Source organism: Mustela nigripes, chromosome 16, assembly GCF_022355385.1.
Source record: "Mustela nigripes isolate SB6536 chromosome 16, MUSNIG.SB6536, whole genome shotgun sequence".
Classification (NCBI taxonomy): domain Eukaryota; kingdom Metazoa; phylum Chordata; class Mammalia; order Carnivora; family Mustelidae; genus Mustela; species Mustela nigripes.
Window position 1 is genome coordinate 39,349,144 of NC_081572.1, and position 15,259 is coordinate 39,364,402.

Below are 15,259 nucleotides of genomic sequence, written 5' to 3' on the forward strand. Positions count from 1 at the left end.
TAATGTTTTCTCTCCCTTCCCTCAGGGATAGTAATCAGAGGAAGGTCAAAGACTGTGGTTGTCAGTTCCATCTGCACTTTGGATTGGAAAGAACGTCTGAAATAACATGTTTAAATTTTGGCTCATTCTCAGAAACTGTTGAATAGGATCCTAGGGCTTGCTTTTATAAGTTCTCTAATGCAGCATCCTTGCTCTTCAGTGAAGAACCCAAAGCCTGCAAAATCTGACGGCCTCATTCCCCTAGTAGTCCCATGGGAGTGCTGGCCGCTCCCTCCAGAGCCGGATTCTCTCTGCTCCACCCTGAGACTGTGCTAGTCGGGGAGCTGTCCCTCCACACAGTGCTGGATTTCTGAAACAGCCTCGCTGTGACGGAGGATTCCGGCTTTGGTACACAATCAGATCTTGCTTTTTAGGGGATTAGTTGTAGCTGTTTTCCAGGTATCTCAGAGGCATTTTGGGTTTTCTGGGCTATCATGGGTGTCTCCTCTTTTCTTCCATATTCCCTACAGACACTACACATATAGTAGCAAATTCTTGGGAAATTCTTGTAGAATGAACCAACCGTCAAAATGATGCTTAGGCCAAAAGTGGCCTATTTGGGGATGGCAAATCTTGACCTCCTTCCAAATGAGTGAGTAAACTGTATACAAAGAATTCTGTAGTCAGATACGGTTTGTTGATTTTTTTTTTTTTTAACTTCTGTTGAGCAAAGCTAAAATAGGTTTCTTTACATGAAACTTTTCAGAGCTTTTAATATGCTCAGTCTATATCACGAATCTCCCGAAAAGAATTGCAGTATGCAGTTTTCCCCGTTTTACTGAAAATGGAGCCTCTTTCTCAGAAAGCATTTCAAAGGCCTTGTGTCCCAGAATTCACTTTTGGAACTCTATAGGAAAGAATGTTAGAATGCACCTCTGGCAGGTCCTTTCAAATAGCAGTTATTATCTGAACTTTTGCATGATCTAGAGAATCATTCAAAATTGAGATCATTTGCAAACATCTGAAAGTGAAGGCGTACTGGGTTATTTTTTTTTTAAGGAGTTCTGCATGTTTTAGATGCTAGACATAAAGGAAGAAAAGTCAGGACATTTGTTATACAAGGTAAAGGCCCAACTTGTACCCTGACCAGGCGGTGAACCCCTCAGTATTAGATGGAGATAGATACAGGGGTGAAAAAGGCAGTACACATCTTCAGACAAGGCTGAAACATCCCTAAGGCGCCTTCTTGGATCTGCTCCCATGCCCACATACCTGACCAAAACCCTATGGTTCTACATCAAAAAGCAGTTTTGGATAGCCTTGACCTCAGAGATTTTGAAGGTGAGTTACCAGTTTTGTACATCCTCTTTCGAGAAAACAAAACCAACGCAAAGAGAACCATCACTTTAGTATGGAGTAACTATCCTAAACAACACAGTGTTGATGTTCCAACGAGGCTCAATCCTGAAAGGCTTATCCGAATTACTTAACCTGTTAGCTGGAGTAATTTTATTTTTAATTGTCTTCAAAATAATTGCCTTTGGGCTTTGATCGAGTTCATATTCAGCTGCTGGTCTGACAATAGTTGGCCAAGAGGTTTGATTGCTTCTTGAAGTTACAGTTACAAGTAGGCTGCCCAATTGTGGGATCCTTATAAAGAAATGATTACTGGGCCACAATCGTGCACCCTGAAGAATTGCTAGGCCACCTGTAGCCAGGCCCCCTGTGGACAAGGCCGTATGTAAAACAGTGTGAGTCCTCAATGAAGGTTCACAACTCCGCTGACTCTCAGGTTAGTCTATCAGACTAAACAGCTCCAGGTTGGTAAAGTACACTCCACCAGCCAGACACCGCTGTACACACACTGAATTACGCTCCTCAGGATGGCTATATTGATCTGATCACACCTTTCTTTATTTGGGGGTTTTTTGGCTTGGTTGTTTTTTGTTGTTGGTAGTGGTTTGTTTTGGGGGTTTTTTGTTTGGTTTTTTTGAGGGGTTTCTTTGCGGGGGGTCTCTTGATTTGACTGGTTTTACATTTGTTTATTGGCTAAAGATTTGGTTATTTCTTTATTTCTTAATTTCCCCTCAGGTCTTTAAGATGCTATTAATTTATCTATAAAACTAAGGAATTTTGTATTTGCGTAGATGCTAAGAACCTACAAATTACATCCCCTCAGCCTGATTTTCTTCCTGCTGTTCTGGCAAAACCTGCTGTTCTGGCAAAAACATTGGCACTGGTGGTTTATAAATAGTACTTCAGGTCTTTATTCATCTTACCCTCGTTGAACTTGAAGAGGAATAACTTGGGAAGATTTTACTGTCTCTGAGTCTTTCTTTAAAGTAACCCCTAGAAGAGGCAAAACTTTCATTAATCAATCATGAAATAACCCAAATGGGATGCAGCCACCATATGCTACAGGAGCCCCACTATCCACGGGGGTACATTTCAGGAACCCCCGTGGGTGCCTGAAACCACAGATAGTACTGAACCCTATATGTACTGTGTTCTTCCTCATCCGTACATACCTGTGATACAGTTTAATTTATGAAAGAGTCACAGTAAGAGGTTAACAACCATAACTAATAATAGAACAATTATAATAATTTGTTATGATAAAAGTCATGTGAATGTGGACTTTTGGCTCTTTTATTTTTTAATTTTTTTATTGACATATAATGTACTATTTGCTTCAAGGGTACAGGCCTCTGAATCTTCAGTCTTACACAATTCACAGCACTCACCACAGCACATACCCTCCCCAAAGTCCATCCCCCAGCCACCCTATCCCTCCCAGCCCCTCCCCTCCAGCAACCCTCAGTTTGTTTCCTGAGATTAAGAGTCTCTTAGGGCTTGTCTCCCTCTCTGGTTTTGTCTTGTTTCATTTTTCCCTCCTTTCCCCTATGGTCCTCTGTCTTGTTTCTCAAATCCTCATATCAGTGAGATCTTGTGATCATTGTCTTTCTCTGATAGACTTATTTTGCTCAGCATAATACCCTCTAGTTCCCGTCCTTGCAGATGGCAAAATTTCTTTTGTTATGGCTGCATAGTATTCCGTGTGTGTGTGTGTGTGTGTGTGTGTGTGTGTGTGTGTGTGTGTACACACACACCGCATCCATATGCATTCATCTGTTGATGGACATTTAGGTTGTTTCCATAGTTTGGCTGTTGTGGACATTGTTGCTATAAACACTGGGGTGCACGTGCCCCTTCGGATCACTACATTTGTATCTTTAGGGTAAAAACCCAGTAGTGCGATTGCTGGGTCGTAGGGTAGCTCTATTTTCAACTTTTTGAGGAACCTCCATGCTGTTTTCCAGAGTGGCTGCACCAGCTTGCATTCCCACCAACAGTGCAGGAGGCTTCCTCTTTCTCCGCATCCTCGCCAACATCTGTCATTTCCCGACTGGTTAATTTCAGCCGTTCTGACTGGTGTGGGGTGCTATGTCATTGAGGTTTTGATTTGTATTTCTCGGATGCCGGACTCTCTCTCTCTTTCAAAATATCTTACTGTGCTGAACGCACCCTTCTTGTGATGATGTGTGAGGATAAGATGCCCACGTGATGAGGTGCAGTGAGCTGAATGACGTAGGCACTGTGACATGGCGTTAGGCTGCCATTGACTTTCTGACCATACCACGAGAGGACCATCTGCTTCCAGACCATGGGTAACTGTGGGTAACTGAAAATACAGAAAGCAAAACCATGGTATGGAGGGAACGGTTGTCACTCGATGGGATATGTGGATAGATTTAATGTATTTTACAGTTCAGAGTTCAGCCTGTTACCTCAATAAATTTTTATCCACCCCAATTCCTTAACAGCCAGAAACTGTCAGAATGCTGCCCGAATAACTATCTGGGGAATTTAAGTTTAGAAACAGGAAAGATGCTTCTCCTAGAAGTTGTCCCTGGGCACAGAGGGCCTGAGAAGCTGAAATTTTGAAGGGTTCTGGTTGTGGAAACCAAGAGAATATCCAGTTCAGAGCATCAGGGATCTGCTGGAGAGCCCAGTCCCCATGATGACTAGAAAACAAAAACAGAAAAAAAAAAAAAAACCCACAGAGAACTAGAAACAAAGAAGGAAAGCTGACCTGTGTTTCTTTCTGAGACTAAGCTGAAGATACATAATTGACCTACTTCTCAATAGAGCATAACCTAGAATCCTACATCTTTTGCAAAATGTGTCTTGTACTTTAATGACAGCCAGATGTTGCTCTGAAATGCCTGACCACTGAGGAAGTGTGCCTCAGAGGAAAACATGGTAGAATTAAGATGGCATTATAAAAACATCTGGTTAAACATGACAGATTGTGTTTATATCCACTCCCTCTCAAAACCCCTAAATGATAGGTAAGGGATAAAAATGGGAGAAACCCACAAGGACAAACAGAACCATAAAAGCAACAACAGCGGACAAGAGGGGTCCACGTGATTTTGGAAATAAGTGGATTTGTGGTTAGTCCCCCAAGCAGGTGGAGAAAGCTGACATCTAAGTGTCTGCTGAGAAGCAGACGGGCAAGCCAGTTTGCCTAACCGCAGGGCTGTGGAAAATTCAGGAGTGGGAAGGACCAGGTCCCTCTGGAGGTAGGGGTGTTAAGGGGGAGAGCTGAAGGAGGTTGGATGACAGTCTGTATAAAGACCAAAACACGGGTCTCCTTCCCGACCCTACAAAGTCAGCTGACTACCACAGTCTCATTCTCGTAGAAGGTAGGAAGCTCACTCTGAAGAAATACAACCAGAGAAGCCCTGGGCTTTGAGGGACACCAGGCACTATGGAAGAAAGGGGACAGGCACCATTCTGAAACCAAGGAGAGTAAGTGAAAATCTGGATACTAAAGATCCTCCCCCAATGCCCCTTTACTCGGAATTCCGGCAGCAAAGAGGAAATACACATCCTGTGGTTCCCCACAGATGGTCCCCACCCGATTACCCTATGTAATGAAGTCCCCTCATTCCTCAAGCACAGGCACAGAGCTTTCGAGTGGCATGCAGTAATAGATGGCCAAGGATCCCAGGAGATTTGAGGAATGCCTCTAGCACAAAAGGCCGAGACCAAGACAAATGGGAGAAGAGGGGATTTAGAAGGAACATACAACACAAGGAGCACTGTAAAAAGCAAAAGCATGATTCATATCCTCAGAGAGGAAGGGGGAGATGTTGCTTTTGTTAAACAAGAGCAACGTGCTTTAAAAGAAATGTTTGGGGTCACCTAGGTGGCTCAGCCGGTTAATCATCTGCCTTCAGCTCAGGTCATGCTCTCAGGGTCCAGGGATGGAGTCCCACATTGGACTCCACGTTCAGTGGAAACCCTGCTTCTCTCTCTTCCTCTCCTTCTGGCCCCCACTCATAACTCGCTTGCTCTCTCTCTCAAATAAAAACTTTTTTTAAGATTTTATTTATTTACCTGGTAGACAGAGATCACAAGTAGGCAGAGGGGCAGGCAGAGAGAGAGGGGGGGGCGGGGAGCAGGGCCCCCACCAAGCAGGGAGCCCAATGCAGGGCTCAATCCCAGGACCCTGGGACCCGAACTGAAGGCAGAGGCCCCAACCCACTGAGCCACCCAGGCACCCCTCAAATAAAATCTTTTAAATAAATAAATAAATAATATTTGGAGAACAAGGATGAGTCTTAAAAATGGAAAACGTGAAAGCCAAAATGTAAGATTCAGTACCAGGCTTGGAAGATGAAGGTGAAAACATTCATTCATTCTACAGATATGATCAAGTGGCTCCTGTGTCCTTGGCATTGTTCAGTGGAGTTTCATCAGTGAGTAAAAGAGACAAAGAGCCCTTGGCCTGCTGGAGCGGAAATGCCAGCAGGAGGAGAGCATAAACAATGCAGTAACGTGTGGGTTTCATGCTGTGTTGTAGCGTGGAGTGCTAGAGGCAGGAATAACACTAGAGCATGGTGGGAAGCACGGAGAGCGCCAGGTGGGGAAGATGGAGACAAGCTGAATTGTAAATGGGAAAGTCAGGGCCAGTCTCATTGGGAAGGGCACAGAGAGAGGGTGAAGAAGTGGGCCATGTGACATCCAGGGAGGGAGATCATTCCAAGCAGAGGGAACAGCCCCGAGTCCAGAGTGGGCTGGAGTCAGCAGGGGAGGTAACTGCCCCAGAGAACGTGGGCCCTTGTGGCTTAGTGCAGGGGCTCTGACTGTCACTCAGGCAACTGGAGAGCAGTGGCAAAGTTTCACGCAGAGAAGTGACATGATCTGATTTCAGCCTTAAAAGGATCACTCTGGCTGCTGTGTTTGCAGAACTGACTTCAGGGGGTGAAAGTATCCAAGAGAGCAGTTGGACTCTCTCAGTGCTCTCTGATGGTCTCTCTTTGTCCCTTGGCTGTTCCCCCTGAGTCAGCCTCTCTGTTTGCCTCCGTTCTTTCTTCTTCCTTAGAAATGATGTGCTGGCCCTCTCCTCTGCCAGTCTACCCTCTGCTTTATAGGTCCCGCTTAACTTTCCCTCCCAGATCGCACTGGGTGGCCTTCAGCCTTCATTGTCCTCTCTTTTACATCATACCCTAAAACACATAATATCTGGTTAGTTCCTCTTTAATGTTAATATTGTTTTAATAAGGGCCCCTTTGGCTCCCTTGTTTTTTGGTGAGCCTCTCTGACCTATGCATATAATTAATAAACATTTGCTGTTGAATGTAACATTTAATTCTCTGTTTTCTGACCTCCCATTATCAGGCAAAGTCCTCCATAGACATGTACTTTATATGACTCTTGAGAAACCCAGCAGTTTAAGCTGCTTTAAATAAAAAGGGAAGTGGAAAATCTGTCTTATACCTTAAATTCCAACCTGCAGACCCTTGATGGGAAAATCAAGAACAACCCTCCCCCACACAGGCTCACCAACTCCTGGGAACATACCTCCTTAAGCCAAATATGCTTAGATTACAAGGAAAAATACATCAATAATTTTTTTTTGCATGCAGTCATTTTCCTCCATAGTTTTTCAATGCTTTTTTCCTGATGTTAAAAAATTAAAGCCTGAAGGACGTCTGACAAAGCTGATAATGTAACTGCCAGGCTCACAAAAATTCCTTTCCCCCAAATTTGCTGAAATTAACAAAAATGTAAAAATGACAACAGAGAACCCATGAACCCTGAAACCAAGAAAAGAATCCCAACTTCATACCATAAAATGAGGTGTCACCCAGAAAAGGAAAAATTGGAGCAAATTGAACAAAGGTGCTAAAAAAAATCAATATATTCTTCAAAGAGAAGAATGGAACATGAAGCCATACAAGGAGGGAATTCTGAGATGTCTCATTGCTTTTGATGGTGTTGGCATCAAGTATAAAGGTATGTCTGGGGAGGGGGGGGGCTGGAATTGCCCACACCTCCAGCAGAGACCCTTTCTTCCATCGGAAGACACTTTCCTGCAGGCAAGAGGAGTCAAGAAGGTTTACCGTTTTTCCTGCCTCTGATATATCAATAAGTAGGCAAGGAGTAGGGGGAGCATCTGCTAAGAATAATAGAGCCGAATCAAGAAAGAGCTCCTTAAGACATGGGAAAAAAATACCTGTCCTCAACCAAGCCAGAAGACTGCAAGACCCCCCAGGCTCAGTGAAGCATACGTCTGGAACATTTCTTCATTATTAAGGAGGGAGCATGTTGGTATCCACTGAAAGCCCCAGCTCGCTTGTCATTCCTCTTAAGCAATGGAGAGACCAGATAAAGCGTATGCATCATGGACATCCGGTCCATATGAAACAATACCCAGCGCAGCACTGTCTGGGGGCAATTAGTTGGCTGAGAACAAATGGCTCACATTCCTTAAAGAGTTTCCAGGGACGCCTGGGTGGCTTAGTCAGTTAAGCATCTGACTGTCGATTTCAGCTCGGGTCACGATCTCTGGGTCATGAGATCAAGCCCCTCATTGGGCTCCCCACTAAGTGGGAAATCTGTTTGTCTCCCTCTCCCTCTGCCCCTCTCTCCTCTCACACGCTCACTCTCCCCACCCCCAAAATAAATAAGCAGAGCTTTAAAAAAATACCTGCACATAAGGGCATCTGGGTGGCTCAGTCGGTTGAGCATTGGACTCTTGGTTCAGCTCAGGTCATGATCTCAGGGTTCCGAGATCAAGCCCCACCTTGGGCTCTGTGCTCAGTGGGCAGTCTGCTTGAGATTTTCTCCCTCCCTCTCCTGCATCTCCCCTCCTTTCCCCAAGTACATGCACATACGCTCTCTCTCTCTCAAATAAATAAATCTTTTTTAAAAGTTAAACATAAAAACCTACTCCTTAACAAACCCTTACTTATAAAATGCTTACCCCCCCCAAATTACTGAAGACTTAAATCAAAACATTTTTTTTTAAAGATTTTATTTATTTATCAGAGAGGGGGGGGGAGGGAGCACAGGCAGACAGAGTGGCAGGCAGAGGCAGAGGGAGAAGCAGGCTCCCTGCTGAGCAAGGAGCCCGATGTGGGACTCGATCCCAGGACGCTGGGATCATGACCTGAGCCGAAGGCAGCTGCTTAACCAACTGAGCCACCCAGGCGTCCCAAGAGAGCCGGATGCAGGGCTCGATCCCAGGACCCTGGGATCATGACCTGAGCCAGAGGCAGAGGCTTTAACCCACTGAGCCACCCAGGCGCCCCATTAAACCAAAACATTTTAATGAGAAATTCTGTGAACCCTCCTTGAAAATTAAGGATCGATTTTCTATACAGGTATGGCTCCAGGGAGTCTTAATTTCCTTCCTCTTCAAAAACAGAGGAAAGCAACAAACAGTATGAAACTTTAAGAATGTGTTTTGTTTAAGAAATTGAATCACAGGCTTCCACCCTGTAATTGTATTCTGTCGTTGTTGTTTTTTTTTTTTTCAAGATGCTAAAGAAGGGACCTTTATTTTAGCTCTCGGGAGGAGGCGTAACAAAGCCATCTGCATGATGGATTTGGCGACAGGGAAGAGACCATTTTGGCTAAAAAGGGTTGCTGTACTGACGCCACATCCAAAAACAAGTTCTCATTGCCTCACAGTTTTTATATATTCTGGATATAGGCAAGCTCTACGTTCCCATCGCAAACTGCTCATGTGTCACGTTTCCCTCACATAGCGTGGTTTTCCTTGACTTCCTTAGTTCCTCTTTAGGGTCCCTTGGTGACCTCCTCCTGCATCCCGTGCAAACAGATCTGTCCTTGTGGTGCAGCAGGTTGAAAAAAGGAGCACATCACAAGCCCGTGATGCCAGCTTAGGAGTCTGCATAAAGAAACACCTAAAATGATGGAGTAAAAGAGGCATTGCACCAGCTTTTCTGAGAAATTGGTGGCACAGGTGGAGATTTAAGAGGAAATGCAAGAAACTGAAGGGAGGCTGGAACTTTTACTGTGGGCTTTGAATCAGAGGTGGAAAATCTTGGTCCCAGGAGGCCAGAGACAGGGAAGGAGCTTAATACCAGCACCCCAAGAAGTGGGACTGGTGGGGCACCTGGGTGGCTCAGTGGGTTAAGCCGCTGCCTCCAGCTCAGGTCATGATCTCAGGGTCCTGGGATTGATTCCCGCATCGGGCTCTCTGCTTAGCAGGGAGCCTGCTTCCCTCTCTCTCTGTCTCTGCCTGCCTCTCTGCCTACTTATGATCTCTCTCTGTCAAACAAATAAATAAAATCTTAAAAAAAAAAAAAGTGGGACGGCTATCTAAGTAGCCACAGTAAATATCAAACAGAACATGATGGTGGGGTGTCCAAGGAGTTTGTTGAAGAAAGCAGAGCGAGTAGTTTGGGGTCTTGGAGATCTGAGTGACAGAAACGAAGAGAAGGGGGCGCCTGGGTGGCTCAGTGGGTTAAGCCTCTGCGTTGGGCTCAGGTCATGGTCTCAGGGTCCTGGGATCGAGCCCAGCATCTGGCTCTCTGCTCAGTGGGGAACCTGCTTCTCCCTCTCCCTGCCTGCCTCTCTGCCTCCTTGTGATCGCCCTCTGTCAAATAAATGAATAAAATTTTAAAAAGAAAAAGAAAGGAAGAGAAGAGGGGTCTATGCTGGAAATATTGTAGGAGAAAGAGTACGTTGTAGTGGTGGAGGACACGTGTAGGGGAGGAGCCAAGAATGAAGTGAAGATTATACCAAATTTCTTTTTACTGGAGAGATTGAGAAGTACAGGAATCTGGGCAGAGGATCCTGAAGGAGAAGTATAACTAAGTATCTCTGACTTCGCTGTGCCTGGGTACAGCTGGCACCTAGACATTTATGTACTGTTGATTGATTTCTGAGCTCCGAAACAATGTAAACAAAGATTCATGTGCTGTTCGTCTTCGCCTGTGTCCCCCTTTCCCCTGGATTACATCTGAGTTTGGGGGAATTTACCCAGCACCTGGGGAAGTGGACTGTACAGCTTGTATTTAAGTCTGTCTGTGAATCCAACAGGACGGTCCAGCGGCAGCCGGTGGTGTCATCTGTGTAAAGCCAGGTTTCATTCAAGAACTGTAGATGTTGATGGCTTTTGGTTCTGCCTCATCATGCTTCCTTTCCATACTCTTCACATACTTCCGCAGAGACGTTTGCATTTTGGCTTTCCTCTCTTCATGACCCTTAAAAGTTCAAACACACTGCTTCTGAGGCAGCACACATCCCACTGCCTGTGGGGAACAGGGAGACCAGGGAAGCGAATGCTGGTGTGACTCCTGGCGCCATCTGTTGGTGGAAGATGGAATATACGTGCTTTGTCGCCCTCATGCACGATTCCCCTCCCCACCCCCCCTTGGTAGTTTCTAAGCAGAGGATCTTATACAAGTTTAAAGTCATATACAACTGACTCAGCCAGCCGGCAACACTTGTCTTTTTCTTCCTCTGGTGTGAAGGTATGGCGAGGCACGCTGGCCCGCATGCGGTACAAGAGAACCAAGGCAGCTCTGACAATTATCCGGTACTACCGGCGTTACAAAGTGAAGTCTTACATTCACGAGGTTGCCAGACGCTTCCACGGCGTCAAGACCATGAAGGACCACGGCAAGCACGTGCAGTGGCCAACCCCACCTAAAGTTCTCCGCCGTTTCGAGGAGGCCTTACAGGCCATTTTTAATAGGTAAGAAAGGGCCTGTTGATATGTGCCACTCCCATTTTGGGGAACACCCCTAACGTCTAAAGCCCCAGATCTGAGGCTGTGCTATGCGTTCAGCCATTTGCGTTTGCAGGATGCCTCCTGCCTGAGGTCTTCAGCTCTGTTGATTCCATTCTCGGGGGCATCTGTGTACTGCTCAGAACAACGGGACTGGGCTTTTTGTTCTCCCTCTAGCCGTGGACAGCCGTGCACGACCAAGCCTGGATCACACCACAGTTAAGCTATTAGCATGCTGTCTCCTCCTCTTATTAGCAAATAATAACTACTTATTACAGTCACCACCCGTAACTCCAAATGGAAAGGGCGTTAATGCTTTCGGGGCAGCACTTCTCGATCCTGGTTATGAAACCTACCAAGGAGTTTATGAAGTGTACCGAGGCCCACATCCTGCCTCCAGAAAGTCCTATGTAACACAACCAGGGAGTGGGGCCCAAACAGAGGTCCTTTCTAAAGTGTCCCAGGTGATTTTTGTTTGTTTAAGATTTATTTATTTGAAAGAGAGAGAGAGAGCACACAAGCAGGAGGGGCAGAGGGAGAGAGGGAGAATCAAGCAGACTCGACACTGAGCACAGAGCCCTGCATCGGGCTCTATCTCATGACCCCAAGATCACAACCTAAAGCTGAAACCAAGAGTTGGATGCTTAACTGACTGTGTCACCCAGGTGCCCCCCAGATGACTTTAAAGTATGAAAGGGAAAATAGTTTATTTTAGAGCAACCTTTTTTTTAAACACAAATAAATAAAAACCTATGTAAAATCTGATACCTGTCCAGCTGATCTCATTTTTCATAAACTGCCCTGAATCTGAGTCTGTAGCGATTCATCGCCCCTTATACCTCCTTACTGCTGCTTGTTTGTTGCTGGTGCACACCAGGTACATTTAGCTGTGCCTTAGGTACATAAAGTGAGCTAAGGGTTCTCAAATGTGGCCATTTGGCCGTGTGGTCTTCTACAAAGAGCACTATGAAATAATCGGCATACCAAATGTAAAAGAACTAATTTATAATTCTGTGCTGAATCAGATTTTGTCTTCCTTTAGAGTTAGCTCCGTGTAATTGGTGGCAGATATCAAAAGATAAATAAAAATTCATAGAAATAAAATTCTTTAATCTATATCCCATTTGGCTTTTTGTAAAAAAAAAAAAAGAAAGAAAGAGAGAGAGAGAAAGAAAGAAAAGAAATGATATCTAATAAAAAGAAAAGCTCAAGAAGGAATTATTGAAAGCAAATTTACCTCAGTTCTCAGCTCTAATACTATAAAGGTTCGTTGTATGCTGGCAGGCATTTAATGCACAGGTAAGTGTTTTTCATGAATGGTATCATCTGTAACCTGAATTTCAAATTAATTTAAAAAGTGATTAAGCTATGCCTGAATATATATGCTTATTGTGTTTTTTTTAAGTGAAATAATATAGAAATGTAGAAATATAAAGTTGAAATCCTCCACACCTCCTCTTGTCTCCCCCATTTTATTTCCTTCCCCTAGGATAATCCCTCATTAACAATTAGTTTGTATCCTTCTGTGTCTGCCTCTGTGCATTTCCAAGCACACACCCACATGGAAGAGACAGCATGGTATAGTGGTTAGAAGCACAGATCCCGGGAGCCTGGGCTTACAGTCTAACTGCTGATGCCTGACTGTGTAACTGTGGGCACATTAGATAATCTCTCTGAGCCTCGGTTACCATATCCATAAAGTGCTCCAACAGTAGTACCTGTTCATAGGGTTGTTGGAAAGATTATGAGAAAATGTATATATAAAGTATTTCAGATTGTGCTTGACACGTAATAAACACTGTAGAAATGTTGGCTCATACTCAGAGTGTGTGCGTGCACGGTCCCCAGTCACAGATCATCTGGGCTCTCTTTCCTCTCTTTTTCACACAAGCAGGGTTATGGGACAACTTAAAAATGTTCTGGAGACATGTCTATGACAGTAAGGAAAGATCCGTGTAGTACTTTTAACGGCCACAAAGCGTTATTGATTTGTGTTGCACTGCGGCCTGTGTGGGCTTCTTTTTAGATTCTGATGGTTTTGTAGATGGCCTAGAATTGATGAATTTTAGCAAAATTCTATTTACTCATTCAGCAGATATTCCCTCAAGGCCAGCTGTGTCGTGGGCACTGGCCTGGGTTCCAGGGAGATGGTGACAGACAAGAAGGACGGGAAGACAGTTCAGCCTTCTCAGGGCTTCAGGTGTCTGAGCATTTTGAAAATAGTGTGTCTGCTCTGCCAGCTGACTTTGCACACACGTGTGTATACACACACACGCACACGTGCACATGTACCATGAAGGAGTCCTGCCAGTTGTGTTAATCTCATCCAAAGGCAAACTTTTTCTGTGAAGGACCGGGTAATAAACATCACAGGCTTTCATGGGCTGCATATGGTCTTTGTCACATACTTTGTTTTGCTCTGGTTTTGTCAAACGTGTAAAAAGCTATTCTTAGCTTATGAGCAGCACAAAACCAGGGCATGGGCTGAATTTGGCACAGACTGTGGTTCACCAACCCCTGATAGAGTCACTATTTCCTACTTGATGTATTCTCCCCTTTTGTGATCTGTGGACTACTGAGAGAAGTGCGCTAAAGAACTCCACCGTGATTGTGGGCTTGTGTTTTGGTGGGGGGGAGGTTCTGATTTTTCTTAAAATCTCAACATTAATCATGGTTAAGCTCACTCCTTTTCCTCACAGTAATTCTTTTTCCTTCTAGGAAGGCTGAAAGCCTTCCTCATGCTCAGCTTTATCCCCTTGTTCATGGGGTCAAGACAGGTGATTTTTAGGCCGCCATAGAGATGGTGTTGGGGACTATAGACATTTCTAGAGGGTGGTTTCCTTGAGCAGGATGAGGAATCTGGCTGGCTCTCTTTGTGGCTATATAGGCCAGTTCCCAGGTGCCCCGTGTGCCTCTGCACTCTGCAGTCAGTCAGGGGTGGACCTTGTCCTGGGCCACAGTGGGCAGTAAAGAAGGGACAGATGGACTAGACACTGAGGCTGAAAATAGACCAGCAGACAGCAAAGACTGCCTCTACCTCCCTCCGGGGAATAAAATTTGGGACCCAAGGACGAACTGCAAGCCACTTAGTGTTGTGGGATGTACCTGTCACCAGTGACCGTGGCAATGACCCCCAGCTGCTCCCAGCCTGTCATTCTTCCAGCATCTTCTGAAATGACCTTAGGACAGTCTATGCCATTGCAGTGTCCGTTGGCCACGGAAACCAGAGAGGAGAATTGCGCTGGCTGAGCCTTTCCTTTTTCCAAGGCTACTTTTATTGTATCCTGCTACCTCTGGTGCTCCCCCCACAGCAGGGGCCCCATCTCGCCATGGGCAGGCATTCTTTGTGCAAAGAGATGGCACCTCTCCCACTGTGAGATCCTTCACTGCCTGGCCTGGCCTGGCCACCAGCCCCAGCTGCCTCCAGCCCAAGCACTGTCCGGGCCGTTTCTGGCAAAGGGGTTCCTCTCCTTCCACCGAGTGGATGGCTCAGCTCTGAGCCACTCCTCCCATGGCTTGTCCAGTCTACTTCAAATCTCCAAGAAAGTCTTCCCATCTTGCAGTTCACTGACATCCTTCCCGTTCTCCAGGGCTGCTACAGAGCTTTTCCTTATCTGTATATTTCTTTGGTTGTTGCGGTGGGAGTTTTGGAGAGAAAAGCAAACCTTTCTGCTCAAGTCACTGTCTTGAAGACAGAATCCATCTCAGGAAAATCTTAGATGGAAGCAGTCTCACGTTCTGCGCACGTGCCTGGGGGAGGGAGGACCTCACCGTGTTAGGTATCCCTCGGCCTCGTGCTCTGTGGAAGACAGCTAGGGGGCCACCAGCCTTGATGATTCCATCTGCTATGAAGAAGCAGATGGGTTTGTTTCCAGCCCCTGCTTCACGCTCCCGTGGCAGAAAGCAAGACATGAGTTCAAGTAAGGCTGGGACAGAATAAAAGCTGTGTGCTTGCTTTCCTTGATCAGGGATAGATTATTTTCAGTGTGTGCTTTCAGTTCCTTGGACCCAACAGTCTTGGGGTCGTCTTTAAATTCCCCCTTATTCTCTTGCTCCCATATCGAATCCATCAGTAAATCTACTGGTGTGTCCTTCAAAATGCATCCAGGACCAGCACGTGTCTCTGCCTCCACTACTCTCCACCAGATCCCAGCCACCGACCTCTCCCATGTGCCTCATGGAAATAGCCTCATACCCCCTCCAGCCTTCTTCCACACAACAGTG

The 15,259-nt window shown here is 45.6% G+C and overlaps 1 protein-coding gene across 2 annotated transcripts in view; it reads left to right on the forward strand.

The window, feature by feature from the left end:
• MYO1D (myosin ID) overlaps positions 1 to 15,259 on the forward strand; it is a 339,488-nt gene that overhangs the window by 175,766 nt on the left and 148,463 nt on the right. For both annotated transcript variants that reach the window (XM_059380394.1, XM_059380395.1), the window contains exon 17: positions 10,779 to 11,002. In XM_059380394.1, coding sequence (XP_059236377.1) covers positions 10,779 to 11,002 — 224 coding nt within the window. The remainder of the gene's footprint in view (positions 1 to 10,778; positions 11,003 to 15,259) is intronic.